This window comes from Aquila chrysaetos, chromosome 2 (genome assembly GCF_900496995.4).
Source record: "Aquila chrysaetos chrysaetos chromosome 2, bAquChr1.4, whole genome shotgun sequence".
Lineage (NCBI taxonomy): Eukaryota > Metazoa > Chordata > Aves > Accipitriformes > Accipitridae > Aquila > Aquila chrysaetos.
In genome coordinates, this window is record NC_044005.1 from 3,083,094 (window position 1) to 3,099,159 (window position 16,066).

At 47.5% G+C, this 16,066-nt stretch overlaps 1 protein-coding gene across 1 annotated transcript; it reads right to left on the bottom strand.

The window, feature by feature from the left end:
• Nucleotides 1–287: 287 nt before the first annotated feature.
• DNAAF2 (dynein axonemal assembly factor 2) lies at nt 288–15,321 on the bottom strand. Its single transcript, XM_030041059.1, has 3 exons — nt 13,650–15,321; nt 3,614–3,760; nt 288–1,651 (listed from the first exon to the last, which is right to left on the bottom strand). The coding sequence occupies exons 1-3, from the start codon at nt 15,318–15,320 to the stop codon at nt 1,079–1,081; spliced, it is 2,391 nt and encodes a 796-aa protein (XP_029896919.1). The 5' UTR covers nt 15,321; the 3' UTR covers nt 288–1,078.
• Between the last annotated feature and the right edge of the window lie 745 nt (nt 15,322–16,066).

The window sequence follows — 16,066 nt, forward strand, 5'->3', positions numbered from 1 at the left end:
GCTGACCGGGGTGAAACTGAACCCAGCAAACCACTTGCCCGCCTTCGGCTGGGTCGGTGCTGCGCTGGCACTGGCGCAGAGGGTAGGGCAGATGCTTCTGGCAGCTGTGGCTTCTGCTGAACTTACAAAAGTAAAGTTTACACCACGTACCCCCACGGCAAGCACTCGCATTTAACAGCGAAATGTAAGAGTAATTCCAGAGCAGCTGTGAAAGAAGTCACGTTTAACTTTCTTCTAAAGCACGTTTGTGTCTTGTACAACTCGGAAATTATTTCAGAAGCAGCAAGAAAGGGAACTGAAAGTTTATTATTAGATCTGTTCTTTGGGTTATCGCACTTTAGAGAGATGAACCAGCAAAGAGCCTGCTGAAGCTCATGGGGAACTGTTTTTGAAAAGTAGATCTAATCTGGATAAAGTGAATCCATTTTACAAATTGTAAATACTTAGTAGCAGACATGCAACAAGAGAGGATGTTTTTATTGTGCAATTGAATTTGTTCGGTTGACAGACTGGGGTATGTCTGGATGCTGCAGATCCGAAGTAATGTACTAGGATGGAATACACGGTATAAATGTTGATTATTTCTAGGAGACTAATTAGAACTTCTCCATGTAATTAGAAATTTCATTTGATTGCTGAAAATCACTCTAAGTCTAATCCTGCAGTTGTCACAAAATGAAAGGTTTGAAAAATGATGAATACTGCTCATTTCTAGGTGGACTAAACACAGCAATTCCTGAAGGAGCCATTAGAAGAAGGATATATACAAATACTCCCTGTAATGTAGCAAGAGACTAAGTTATGTAAACGATAAAGATGCATTTTCCTCCAGGAGCTCAGATTTACCTTGAACTGCATCTTTCTTTTACGTAAAACTATTTCAGCCCATACATATGATTAGAAAACTCAGACCTATTAACTTCAAAAATTATTAACAATATAAGTATTCTGTCTTGACATGTAAACAAAACAGTTTCAGTAGGAACCTGTGTTCTACTCTTAGCCCTGAAGTCATAAACCAGCATGTGAAAGTCGTGGTAAGCATCAAACAACAGAAGGAAATCCTAAAATAATTAAACTAGTCCAATTCATACAGCAAAGAATTCTGAAAGACGACCGGGCAGTGCGTTACGTGATCCCTAATGATCTGCACGCTCCCATCCTGCATGTTCACTTCTTGCAGGAGCGGGGAGGCTGGCCTGCTGTCCGGGCTGCGCTGGTTCCCTTGTGCTGACCCTGCGGGCGCAGCAGCTTCATCCCCTTCCGCTTTCGCCTGCCCCTCCAACAGAAGGCCTGCTTGTTTTCCAGAGTCTGCGGCCATGGCCGTTTCACTTACTGTGACGGCACTTTCTAAATCTGGTTCTTTTCTCCTAGATACGCCAGGAATCACTGAACTGGTGTCAGAAGGTTCATGCTGCGAACAATGGTGTGAACTACAACCTACTTTTCCTATTGTTTCAGCTGCTGCAAAAGACGTGGAAGTTTTGTTGGTTTCTGCAGCGTGTTCTCCTTCGGCTGTGTCAGCTGCAGTACAGTTTGTTTCTGCATTTGTTTGGGGGTAGTTGCCATTTGTCTTTTCAGTGAGATCTCCTCCTGAGCTGCTAAGCGTTTCTTCTTTTCCATCATGTTCAGAATGGACTGCTTCCTGCGGCTGTCAAGAAAATAAATGAATTGGTTTATAGTTGAAACAACCAGGCACACAAAACTGCTGTAAAGACAGGCCAAGACACTTGTTTCTCCAACATTGACTTCCAGAAAGCCAAGTCAGTACCGTGCTGAGGTTTTCCTGATCTTGTACCGCACGTGGGAATGAGTGGCAGGGAGGTCGTTTGCCTCCCGAAGGTTTCCTCTGCAATAGGAAACGCTGTTGGGCAGCTGCCAAGCGGCCACAGCCTCCATCGCAATTAACAGCAGGGAAGACCAGCAAGTCACCACACCCAGGCTGTTTTCTAGAACTCGGGGCCCACAAAAATCGGCCAAGGGATCTAAACTTTCATTGAGAGAAGTGTGTTTTAACCTTGCAATTAGGGAAATTACCATCCTGTCGTATGTGGAAGGTGTAACTGGTAAGTGAGCTGTCTTTCTCAATCGGCCTAAGCAAGTTAATCCAGGAACTGCTGTGGTTTGCCTCAGGAGAGTACGAACTGTGAGACCCAGTGTTGTCCAAATAGCAGTTACCCAATTTCACCATTGCTTTCCTTTCTTGGGTACCAGAACATACACATCTGCTCTCCAACAATTTGAATTTTAAATTTTTATGTACAATTCACACTAGCTACAAAAGTTAAGCCTGTCAAGTAATGCTGAAGACACTATCTTCAGTGTACGCTCCTCAGTCCTCCAGCTTCGTTCCAGAGGTCGCATGCTTCATCTGAGCTTGCTTTCCAAGAAGCCATCTACACTTTAACTGTATCTGCAGTCTCCAGTTTATGGCCACAGAAGTAGCCTGATTGTCCCTGCATATTATCTTTCCTTTAAGACAAGTATTAAATTAATTTCTGATACAGTGTCTACCAAGAAATCCCAGTCGATTTGGGGGTCTTACCTCACATTTTCCTCTTTACAAAACTAACATATTGTTTGCTCCATCTGTCCATCTCCTATTTTGCAATGGGAGGTCATTTTAATCCTGTGGCAGACTTCAGAAACAGACTACTTTGCATCCTTTATATAGACAGGGTGACTGAGGAAGAAGGGTAGCCTGAATGAGGCCTTAAACATTACAAGTAGTGAATTTGAGACCAGTGTTTAAGATTAATAGTCCCATATTTAATTACCTACACAACAGGAAACCACCAAGTATTCAAACACTTGGACCGAATAAAGATAACGAGACCCGATTCTTCACAGACAAAATCCTCAAGGTTTTCTCTACCTGTGCGAGAAGGCAGAGTGAAGCAGTGGCCGTGACTGAGCACCCTCTGTCCATCTTAAGGAGCCCTTTCTGCTTCCTGCTCCCAGCAGCCAGGTTCTTTGCCTCTCCACTCCCTCCTGACCCCAAGTCCCTCCGGGTAAGTTCACTTCTGGTTATCAGACATCCAGAAAGGTGTCCATGCAAAAGACTGCATGCTTTAACTGTGGGCTCCAGTACACGAGCCCAAACTCTTGGGTATTTGAAGGACGTGGATTATTCACTTCTTTATTTCCATTTTAAGAACATTCTGGGTTTTAGTCTGATGACATCTGCCAAGATTTGTTTGCAGCACATTGTCATCAGCTCTGACCTGGAAGCACTTGGGGTCCCTCTGAATGAGGGATACCAGGTAGTTACCGAGTCATTTTTTTCTTTTAATACCAGTGAGAGATTTAGCGTGTGCATGCCATGCTGTATTCCTGCAAGGAGAAAGTACTGTCTTTAATGATTGTATTGCAATTCTCCATCTCCCAAATGAAATATAGGAGGTTTCAATCCCTTGGTCACATTAAATGGCACAAACATGAACCTATGCTTCTAAAAACTGACGTGTATACTTGCAAATACACCCTACGCCACGGTCTTCCCTGCTATATCAAGACAAAACAGGAACAAAGCTGTTTCGCTCAGATTTGATACGATCTTGCTGAAGCACATAAATCAGTCAGCAATATGTACTACTGCCAGAGAGATCCTTACCTTCAACCTGATTTGAATTCTGTCCTCAGTAACATCAAGCACTTCAATTAATGGCTGACTTTCCAGTGCTGATTGGGAGCAAAAGGGAGGGCGTAAAACAGTGCCTAGAAATCCAATGACATTTTCTTCATTGACAAACAATCTTTCCTAAAGAAAAGAAAGAGCAGGTTATGTTCTTTTCGTACTATACTTCAGTGGTATTGGAGCACAAAACTCACTCCAAACAAAGCCAGGACACTGATTCACAACACAAGTTTCACAGCACACTCACATCTCGATGAAGAAATTCTGAGAAGTCTGACATTCAGAAGTAACAAGGTGAAATGAACGGAAGACCAGCGCCTAGCTCATTTCGATTTAAAGTACAGATCTGCAGCATACACCAAGATAGAAGAAACATACGTTTTCTCTCTTTCGATACATCACTAATATATAGATTTAGACTTCTTCTGAGGAATGATTTCCACCAACATCATTCTACTGTCCTCAGCTGCCTTAACATCAGCAAGGCATTACACTTTTATGGATTTGTTTCACTGTCTTACTTTAGGAAAACGCAAACGCCTCCTTAGACTGTCACTGCAGGATCTTTGAACCCTCAGGCTTCAAGATCAGACCTTCTAAAGCAAAGGCTATGAAACATGCATGGCTATATCCGTTTCACATCCAACCACAGAGGCTTCTCAGATCTCCATTTAGGCAAGCGTAAATACCAGTTGGAAGAAACGGAGAGGTACCCACAGTTAAAGGCAGCAGTCTGGGACATGTTTTGAGGCTATTAATATGCAGGTCATAAACAATGTGAAACACGTTGCTACACGTTTAAAGATTTAAATCAGTTACAGGTAATTAAAGGTCCTAAAATATATCCTGGAGGGGCTGTTTCATAAGAACTGCAGAGCTTTCCCTGTCCTCATGTTCTTCCTAAATCATCTGCTGTAGGCTGTGGGTAGGGACAGATGTTGGCATGATAAAAATGGTCTACCCTAGAGGACTATTCTTATGTTCTGTGAATTACCTTTCCTGTTTAACAACAAACTGCTTAATTGGAAATCGCATGGAAAAGTCGCAAACCTTCTACTTTAAGTCATACTTCTAAAATTTCTTGGTCCAGTTCTATCCTCTTGTCAACCCAATGAAAGTTAAACTCAATTATCACTGACATCTTGCGGACTGAGAAGCAAAAAGGCAATTCTGCACATTTTTGGCCCCCTGTGGATGTAGCCTTATGCACAGCCAGATGCCACACTGTGTCTAACGTACAAAATTTTAACTGTCATCCTAAAAAAATAATTCTGTATGGGAAAAATAAAACATCATCCTATTTTTTCACTTTTAAAATTAGAAATCGCAATATGGAAAGTCGTAACATACCTATTGCTGGTTTTCAAAACCAGAGGGTTGCATTCATTTTCTATCCAGAAAGACTACAGTCCAGGCAAACATCCAACATCGGCTGCTGAGACAGTTTGTGAAAAAATTAAACTACAGCAGGGTTGCCCTGACAGAAAACCCTCTAGTAACATACCTACTTTTGCATTTTTGTATACAAAGCCTGAAGTACTTATTTCCTCGTGTTGCTTTCTTTCTTGCCTGCCAGAGAGGGACCCTGCCAGTGCTTCAGGCTTGGAGAAATAGTCTGCAGAGTTCAAGAGAAGGTGTCAAGAGTAAAGAAACAAGGCAGGGAGTACAGACACAAAAATCTGTGCAGCACCGAAACTCCCACAAGCTCATGAACTAGAGCACTGGCAAGGCCTTGGGCAGCACAGGAGATACATTCCCACCTCCGCCAAGCATCGCGTTGCCCACGCATCACAGACGGAACAGCTCAACTTCCCTTCTGCGGGGTTTTCGGCATGCTGCCGAGCACGGTGGCGGTTCAGCCCGTCCTGGTATCCTGCCTTTGCTTCGGAGGAGAGTGCAGCAAAGCACCCTCAGCTCCAGCACAACAACTCTCCTCACCCAGCTGAGAAACTTAACTCACCTGCCAGTAATTCACCTTGAGCTGACACCCCCACTCCTTTGCACCCCACGTTTTCATTTTAAGAGCAAGAACATTTTCCTAAAAGCTGGAGACTCGCAATTTGAGCGAGGATAAAAAAAGAGACTAGTGCTTGTTGCTGTTTTTCCTCCAAAATAACTGCTACAAGATCTCCACATCTCAACACCCTTTTGGGAAAAGAACCACCATGGGTTTTGGGTGTCAGCAATCTTGCTTCAATTCTCTGCTTTCTCCTGGACTGCTATGACTGTGAGCAAGTCTCTGCCTCCATTTTTCCTATATAAAATGGGGAAAACAATCTTTTTTCCCTCTGGACCTGCATTTGTTTTGTCTAGTAAGAGCATAAGCCTTTTGTGAAAGGACTCTCTTACTGTGCATTTGTGCTCTGAAAGTTGGTGCCTGACCTTGCTCGTGTCCATAAGCAGCGTAACAACAAAAAGAAACCACAGGTGCAGGAATCGGGAGAGGAGATGCTTGAAAAGCCAACAGGTAATGAAAAGTTTTCTGTTATGTCAAAATACAGCAAATCGCATCCTTAGATCACTTTGTCTGAAGCAACTTTAACCACAGGGTCACTTGCAGACGCTGCAGAGCCATTGCCTCCGAAGTCAGCACCGTGGAGAAACAGCAGCAGTGGCAAAGGGAGCGTTCTGCCACGGGGCTCAGCACCCACCGTCCCAGGAAACGCAGGAACCGTTTCACAGAAGCATTTCTGAAATAGCAGCAGACAGTTTACACACACCAAAGCAAAGGTACAATGAAGAAAACTGGGAGGACCCTTAGGAGAGAATGTGAGGTTGAGAGAGCTCCATATAGAAACTGCCTCCCCAGGTAAGGGGTGCAAGTGCCAGCACTGCCCGTGAACCATGGCTATGAGAAGGGAGCGACAGCCGTTCATCCCCAATGCAAATATGACTTTGCACTTTGGCAACAAACCCAATAAATCTTTCTGAAGATTTTCTTCCTCATTAAAAGCAAAATAATTTGTTTTCTTCACAGAAAATACTGCTAAAAAAGAAAAACTGAATGAAAGGTCTATTGATCGGTACTTTACAGGAGGATAAAAAGTAACTGCTTGTGACAACGTTCCTATCATTTTGACTAATTACTATAAACCAATTTGACCAGATTTCATACCAGCTCGACACCGTACTCCCAGAACACTACACTTACATTTCAAGTAAGTATTTAAAATTTTAACACAGCACTACCCAGCGGCCTGCCATAAATCACGGTACCTTGTGCTGTACACACAAGCAATGCTGTTTGTTATCAATATAATGATTATCATTAGCCTGTTCAGACAGACAGCGACTGTAATTCAGACTTTGCATTCACAGTGAGTATACGCTGAGGCATTTATATTACTGCAGATGTTATCAAAGCACAGACCTTGGCGAAAAATGATTCAGGAATTTATTTTAAAGCCTATTTGCTCTGGCTTGGAAGAACAGCAAAGGACAACCATCTGCAGATCATTTCAATGACCCTGTAAAATAATTCTTCAGTTTAAACAGTTTATTTTCTGATATTTATGATATTCTCTTAGCAACTTAGAATTAAATTTGTTTTTCCCCGCACATACTGTCATCTGCTGTTTGGTACACATTTGTTTTTCCTATGACTAAACTGAGACCAAATTAACATAAACGTTAGCAGGAATGACTTTGGTTTCTAGAACACTTCATCATTCAAAACCGTCCTTGTATCGCACAGCACTGACAGCGCATAGCGGCAGTGGCTGCAACACCGGCAGACACAGCACAAAGCCAGTCCTCCCCCGGCTGCCCTTAGCACTCAAACAGTTTGTTCTGCATTGCTTTATCCAAACTCGTAGCCAGTTACCGTCCAGAGTTACCTCCCATGCAGGCTGCAAGAGTTTTAAAAGTGGGACAGATTTCAGGCTTAAATGATTTGCATGTCTTCTGTAATGAGAAGCTGATGCAAATACAAAAAGGGACTTGGATCTAGGCATCTCCTGGCCTCTCGGTTTGTAGGGTCCCATTGCAAACCAGCTCGACATGAGAATTTGAAGCTCAAAGTTTTGGTGAATGAAAGTACCTGTACTGGGGGTGAAAACTTTATTATGAGGTATTCATGACTGCAAAGATTAAACAGCTCAAAAGAAGCTTTCATGAGCTTAATCAGTAAGTAAATAACATTTCATGACATAACTGTTTTGTGTAAGTACATTATTCCCATAATGCATCTACAAACTAAAGGCTATTCAGAAATTAGTTGGTTTTATAGCAGAAGCAAACCAATTATGTTTCTTAAAGTAGTTTGGGTAAGAGATTACTTTGAAAAAAATCAAACAGTAAGTTTCCTCTGTTCTCCTTTTCTGTCCTCCTCTGACCTCCCAAAAAACTTGCCAAGAGTCCTGAAATGCTGAGCACAGAATTAACTGAACCAAAAATAAACTGTTGTAGGATTAAGTACAACAGTCCTAGTTTCTAGCATCATCTTCTAAGAAGTGACCCCTAACTAATATATTAACTCTTTATAGTAGCTTGGAAGTTGAAAATTGTAACCCTGACTTTCAAAGAAAGCATGTAACACAACTCAAAATAGTTTGGAAATAAGGGCAAAACCTAGATCCAGCAGTACAGCTAGTCGGACTGCCCGAGCTAGCTGAGACCCAGCACCTCTGTTTGGACGTGGGAGCATCCCGCAGCACCCATTCAGCTCTGCGGTACAGATTTCTCCCTGAAAGGTGACATAGGCTTAAAACAACAATGCATCTTATACTTCCCAACACAGGTCTCTAGGTTTCATGCTTGGTTGACTCTCAAACCAAGAAATACATTTATCCACAAGAGCCCTTATTCTGAGATCACCGAGCACGAGGACAGCCCCAGCACAGCCCCAGGCAGCATGCCCACGGGAACACATCTAGCCCACAGCCTTTTCCACACACCCTCAGTGATGGGAGCATCATAGCTCTGCCACCCACAGATGACTTCTTTTGCAGGAAACACATGGCTGGAGAGCACGGGATCTGCCTGGGCACAATAGACCTGACAGCACATAAAAGACAAGTACTGTGTTCAATGAGATAACGAGGAGATTAATTACAAAGACTGACAGTCCCTCTGTTGTAAAGGCAAGTAAAAATAATATTGTTCCAATGGGGTTTTTTGTGTAAACAGGTCATAGCGGGTGTTTGTCTTGGAGGAGCTGCCCCACAGCATACCTGTTGCCAAAGCAGAAGACCCAAGTCCAGGGGTTAGAAAACAACACGTGACAGTCGGTGCGTGCAGCGAGCAGAGGTCACAGGGCTTCAGCGTTATTTACCAGCTGCTTTCTGAAGGAAAAAGCAACAAAGGCTTCAAAAGGATCCTCTTCACAAGGCACTGGTGGCTGTGCCAAGCAGAAAAATCACACCTCTTTTTTTATGCTCAGTAACACACCCATCTAAAACATTCTCCGTGAAGGCATCAACATTCACACTAAGTTCAAGTTTTTGTATTGCTATGCAATTCCCTTTTAGATAGCCATGTGAAGTAATTCTCACAAACAGCATAACTCATGCTTAGTTCCAACCATGAACTAATCAGGAATCTTCAGTGTAATATTTTTCATACTGTAAATGTGAAAAAAACATAATCTCAGTGCGTAGTAAAGCACAGGAAACACTGCTCCCTGTTGTTCCCTGGAACCCCATGGGGGTTTACGTTGAGTTAAATCTTAATATTCTCCATGACAGAACGTGGGCTTTTATTACAAAAGGGATGGGCTAACTGCAGCGATTCCCTCCCCAGCGAGGGGGACCACAGGAGGGAAGCACTGACCAGTAGAGTGAGCACACATCCGCTGAACAAACTCATTTCAGTCCACCAAGAAGGGCAGGAAGGGTGTGGATCAGCATGAAAGGGAATTACTACTTTAACCAATCTTTTTCTAATCGCATGAAAATGAGCACACATGACCCAAAAACTGCAAGCAGAATTAATTATCTACCAAACATGTTTCACATGCTAGTATAACTGAGCCTCCAAGTCTCAGTAGTTCAGATATACCTACCAGAAAACTGTTTTTTTATTTCCATTAAGAACTGAGCATTTAACCCCAGGAGACCAAACATTAAGAAGACATGCTTTACAAAGGCATGATTTCCGTAATTGCCTAACTCCAGCTCTGCCGTAAACCAGGACATTCTGGGCCATGTTGTTCTTGGAAACCTTGCTTGGCAAGCTTACAAATTTTATTAATGGTTATTTAACTCTCAACCATTCTTTTTTCATCATTTACTCCCCAGGCTCTGTTGTCTTAAAATGAAGGGGAACTCTCTGGTGCAGGAGTTTCCTACGCCTGAGCTCCCAGGATTTAAACAAATGGAAGCAAGAGATGTAGAAGGTATTAGCGGATGAACTTGCGACAAGGAGTAACAGAGGGAGCACAGCCCACAGCTGGTCCTTCAAGGCAAAGAGCAGACAGTCACTCTGGCAGTCGGGAAGCCAGGCAACTTTCTCATGTCATGAGTCTCTATTTCCCTGGAAAAACAGAGCCTGGAGCGAGCCCTGCAGAAAGATCAACACCGTGTGGTCTCTGCTACAGTGATCGAGCACAAGGCCAGTGACAAAAGATAACTTTTAAACCCCTGAAATATGTGACCCTGGTCTATGAAGCCCAAAGTTACGGAATCTTTATTTTTATAGGATTTCTGCTCACCGTAACAAGTGTGTGGACATTATGGTTTAGCCAAGGAGCAAAACTACTCAGAGACAAAGAGAAGCAATGACTGCAACTGCTGATAAGAAGTTAGGGCTCAGAGTCAGCAGAGAGCTGACGATCTATTGTATGGGAAAGCAGTGAAACCGAAGCAACATCAAGAGCTATCAAATGAAGGAATACTTGCAATGACACAGTTAAAGTCCAGAGAGGACTGCTGCACTGTAAAGACTTGCTGAAAATAAGCACTTGCTGGGGTGGGAATTCAGACTGCTCAGCATCTATGGAAACTGAGCTCTAAATATATCATCTTTCAGCACAGGGATTCAAACACATCTGACTACAAAAGGAAAACCAGTCCTTGAAATTCTGTTTCAAGAATGGTATCCTAAGGATGAGCTCAACCCATTCTTCTACCAATATCTGTATCAGACCAATTTCCAACAAGAAAAAGAGGCCAATGCGATAACAGGAACATCACAAGCACGCAAGGCAGGGCTGTGCAATTACTGGCACACCGTTATCGTACATGTTGATCTGGGCAGAGGCACACAGGCAATCAAAATCAAGCGATAGGCACTGCACTACATCATAGTCCAGGGACGAGGCTGCCGACGACATGCATTCTGCTCATGCGGTGAACAATTACTGTAACACATCTTCCTGGCTGTTTGGCAAATTAATGGGAGACAATTACGCAGGAGCCTAACAGGGTACTGTAACAGCCACCGTGGTGCGAGCTATCGGCGAGTTGGGCAGATTTCTAAAGTAACTAACCCAGTGAGGAATCCTTGAAACATCACAGAAAACCATGGTCTCCAGTAAGAAACAACTTCCCAGAAGACAGCAGAGTAGGAATTTCCTATCTGTAAAAAACACTAGCCTCTTCTTTCGCCGCACGCTATCCTCTGGCAATGCTACTGTGGGAGAAGAAGACAGCAGCGTGACTGGGAGGTGCAGGATAAAACTCCTGCTCGCCTAGGCCACCAAAAGCTCCCTGAAGTGATTAAACAGGGCGCTGCTACTGTGCGCTTGCCTAAAACACTCTTCTATGACAGATGCAACTCCTAGCAGATCTCAATGCAAGAACCTAAGTTCTGGTTTATAGAAAGAGATTCAAAGCAGAAAAACACCAGTGATGACAGCAGACAAATTGAAGAAATCAACATATATAGAAGAGAAGCTACCACGAGCGAATAGTTAATGGACAGACGACAGCATATAATAGTAGCTCTAATTAAATATTAATTTTTCTCACTTCACTCTGGCTGAATGCCGCTATCAGCGCTGGCACAGGCACTTTTGGGAAATAGCACAGTTAAAAAAAAAGCAAACAGAACAAATGACCTCAGATTATTTCAGCCGCTTCAATTTGCAGGCCGAGTATCCAAAAGGACTGCACCCCAGAAGAAATAAATCTTTTTTAGCCTGCTACATGAATGAATGGCTGGGAGGCCTATGTATGACTAATGACCAATCACCTCCTCCTCCTACTCCACCCAAAACATTTTGCAATATATAATAAATTCAGCACATTCAAAGATTTTTTTTAACTCACAAAACGGTAATATTGATGAAAACCCTGTTACTGCATGCCCTTTTAACAACTTTGAATCAAAAGGTGTTCCCCCAATCATAATAACTAATGCACACACCAAACACTTTCAATCATGAGACTGAGATCAAAGCGTGCAGAAATGTCCATCAATCACAGCACTAAAGAGATACTGCAGCAGAATTTCCTGTTCCCAAACTGAATTTTCAGCTATATCCCCACGCAGAGTCACAGAAAGCTGTTGTTATCCCTTAAAAGCTGCATTTAGGCCTGCAAGCCATAAAACAAGGAAGCGCATGCACACATGCCACAGCACATGATGGAAGATACTCAGACTATCTGAAAAAGCGGATAAAATGCCAGTAGTTCCTACCCCATGCCTTCTGTACCTATACAGAAAACAGGCAGTAGTTTGCACGATGGCTTATTTGATATCACATCGGCACCGATTAACAGTAGTGCCAAATGTGCCATGGCCCCACTCACACAGACTTGCAGGCTCCTGCTCCGGTAAAACCGAAGGAAATGCACTGCCAACAGTTCAGCGTAGGTGGTCCTCAATAAATTCATCATCTTTGATACTTACCCGAAATGATCAGCCCCTCCTTCAAACGAGCTGCTATTACAGAAAAGGTATGCAGCCTGATAAATGGGAAATAAAACTTGAAGATTCAGCTGCACATATACTAATTGGGTAAATATATTTCAGAATCATGCAGTATTTTCTACTTGTAGGAATGGAGCAATTAAGATACTCCAAGCCACCATCCCAGTGGATATACTTTAAGCCTGCCAGCTTTCTGGACTTGCACTCCCATGATACGTGATTCAAATTAAAGGATTTTATTGTTCTAAAATAAAGACTAACTCCAAATCACGTGGCTGAAAGGTTACACAAGAATTGTGCAGTCTTAATCCCTACTCATGATAACTTGTTTGAAACTCTGAGCTCACAGAATAACGTAGTTCTCCACAAAACTTGTGCGAGTGCTTCTTGACAGCAAGAGTGCCTCAAAGTGAGCATCCCTTTGCGCGGACAGTGCCAGTTCTCAGCAGGCACTGTCAGCCCGATGCAGCACGCATGCCAACCTCCTCCCGCCACAGGGAGCATCACTGCCTAACGACCCATAAAATAATAAAACATCTCAACTAGCATCATACTCAGACCAGTAAGAAGAGAAGATGAAGAACTAGCCCAGCAAAATGGCAATCAACATTGCAGCAGTTCACAGCTGCAGTTTGCTGTACTACTGTGGTTGAACTAATGGGTGTTCCTGCGGCTGTAAATGGGAGTTCTGTCCTGAAATACAGGCACAGGTACACGCCACTCACACGCCTGCATTTCATGACACTGTATGCATGTGTGTGTACATCTGGTGTATTATAAACGTCTCCTTCTTTCACGTGAATAAGCTGCATAAGCAATTTACACAGCCTTAAAGGCTAATGCTAAGGACATAGGGCAGGCTGTTTTCACTCATCATCAGAATTTCCCTTAAAAAAAATCAGCACAGGAGGCAAAAGTCATTTCAATTCCAAGAATGAAGATGTCAGCTCCACGACGTGACCTTTGCACTGCTCGTACAAGACTAACACTCATTAGGTCATTCCACTTACATCCGGTAACAGCTCTCCTAGGGAAGCAGCTTCCGTCACTACCAACATCTTCTGAACTCAGACTGATAACCTAACAGCTCCCCAAGACATCATTCATGAACGAAATCAAACAACAGAAGTCACACACCGCAGTGAAGCGGTGGCATTCTGGGAAGCGTGACGCACCAACCCTGCCATTTTGAAGCTGTTACCTGCAGAGCTGAGGCATCAAGGCCGAAGCAGAACTTCTCCCAGGGCCCGGTGCTGCCGGGGGCCTTGGCAAGCCCGACGGCAGCGTTGTGGGCAGACACGCTAATGCTGGTCTCGGGGGACACCAGCCTGTTTGCGGGAGGAAACTGTAAGAAGAGAGCATAGGCGCCAGCGTCACTGGAGAAGTGGAGGCTGTAGTGGTTCATGCCCACATCCCCGCTCAGGCTCTGGGGCTGGATGCCGGGCACATGCAGGAGCAGTGTGAGGGAGGCCTCATCCTGCCGGCACTGGAAGGGAGGGCACACGGCGGCCTCGGGGCTGCCGGAGCCCCGGGGAAGAGCCATCTCACCGGGGCTGCCCTCTGCCGCCGGCGGGGCCGGGCTCTCGAGAGGGCACGGAGGGAGACCCTCGCCGAGGCCGCAGAGCGCGGCCGGCTCGGGGCTGGCGCTCGGAGCGGGGGAAGCGGCGCCGGAGCGGAGCGGTGGCGGGTCGCCGCCCGCGGATGGCTCGGCGGGCTCCCCGCCGCCGCCCTCGGGACCCGAGGGAGGAGCGGCCCCGCCGCCCGCCTCAGCCTCCGGCGCCTCGCCGAGCCCCTCCACAGCGGGTTCGGCCTCCTCCAGCCGCTCCCCGCCCGGGCCTAGCGGTTCCTGCGGGCCGGGCCGCGGCACCACGGGCAGCGTGACCAAGAGCTGCCGCTGGGCCTTGTTGAAGGCGGCCCGCCCGCGGTTCTCGTCCACGTCGTAGGGGAGGCGGAGGCGCAGGCGGTAGGCGGGACGCTGCGAGTCGAGGCGCAGCTCCCGGCCGCGGATCTCCAGGGCGGCTTGGGCGGCGGAGCTCAGCAGCGGCAGCTCCACCGTCACCACCAGCTCCCGCGGCACCGGGCTAGGCGCCGAATCGCGGCAGCACCGGTAGTCTTGCAGGTCCACGTAGGAGCGGTGGCGGATGCTCCAGCGCGGCGTGGTGGGGCCGGGGGGCCGGGCCGACGAGGCGGGGGGAGCGGCGGGCGGCGGGGCGGCGGCGGCGGGCGGGAAGGGGAAGGGCGGCAGCGGTGAGTCGCCGTCGGCGGGCGGCGGAGCTGCGCCGGGCAGCGGTGTGCGGATGACGGGCGCCTGCGGGACGCCCTTGTACTTGGTGCCGCGGAGGACGGCGGCGTTGGCGCGGTCGAGCTGCACGGCGCAATGGCGCTCCACGGCCTCCAGCGCCGTGTCGCTGAGCAGGCGGCGGAAGCGGGCGTTGCGGGCGGCCAGGCGGAGGGCCGCCGGGTGGAAAACCACGTCGTAGACCAGGCGGCGGCGGCCGCCGCGGCCCAACTCTTCGCGGCCCGGCGCCAGGCTGTAGGGTAGGGTCCAGCGGTGGCCGCCGGGCTCGGCGCGGGCCTGCGGCGGGCCGACCTGCGGGTTGCTGCAGACGTTGAGGTAGCAGCGGCGGGAGCCGGCCTGGCTGGTGCGCAGCACGTAGCCCGCCGCGGGGTGGACGAAGCGCACCTCCACGCCGCGTTCCCTCTCCAGGGCCGCCACCTCTTCCTCGTACAACCGACGTTGCTCCGGGTCGGCCAGCTCCGCCGCGTAGTCGGCGAAGAGCGCCTGGAACTGCTTGTCGCGGAAGGCCCGGTGGAGCCGCTCCGCCTCCTCGGCGCTGAGTTCCAGCTCTTCCAGCCGCCCCGCGCCCGCCATGGCTCCGGCCCGGCCCGGCCGCTTCTCGTTGCTGTGGAGACGCCAAACAAGATGGCGGCTGCGGCCCGGCCGGGCTTGTTGCTATGGTGACAGTAAACAAGATGGCGCCCCTTGGCCCTTCCGGCCAGTTGCTATGGATACGCCAAACAACATGGCGGCCTCTTTCCCTGGTGGTCTTCCTCTCCACTTCAGAGCCCTCCATCCTCGCTGAGCCTTTCCTTCGCCTCAGCGGCGGCTCTCAGCCCTCGCTCCTGTCTGCCACAGGGGTGGCTCACGCTCCCCCTCCTCTCCCGCAGCTCTGAGCTAGCAGTGCCATCCCCTCCTGGCCCAGGGTCAGGGAGCGCGGTCAGCAGTGCTGGCGCAGTCTCTCCTGCGGTTTGGGTTTAGATCCTCAGCAGTTCAGCTTGCACCTCTTGTACCCGGCTTCCATCCACACCCCACCGCTGTCCTCCCCCTGCTCCTGCCCCCCGAGCCGCGCTCGTGTCGATGCCAGCGCGGCAGGAACGGGTCTGTGAAACAAAACGGCTGGTGCTGAGGGTCCCGCGTCTGCTCTGCACCCGATTTGGGCACTTTGGGGCGGCACCAGTCTGCTCCCCTGGTCTTGATGCCCGCGAGCGGCTGGAGCGGGTTTTTGCTTAGTTTCATCGAAAAGGGACCGGGTTCACGTGCCGACAGGCTGCTCTCCGCTGTAAGCCAAACCAGCTGCTGATGCAGAAGTCGGCGCTGCCGGGACCTGACTCTTTCCC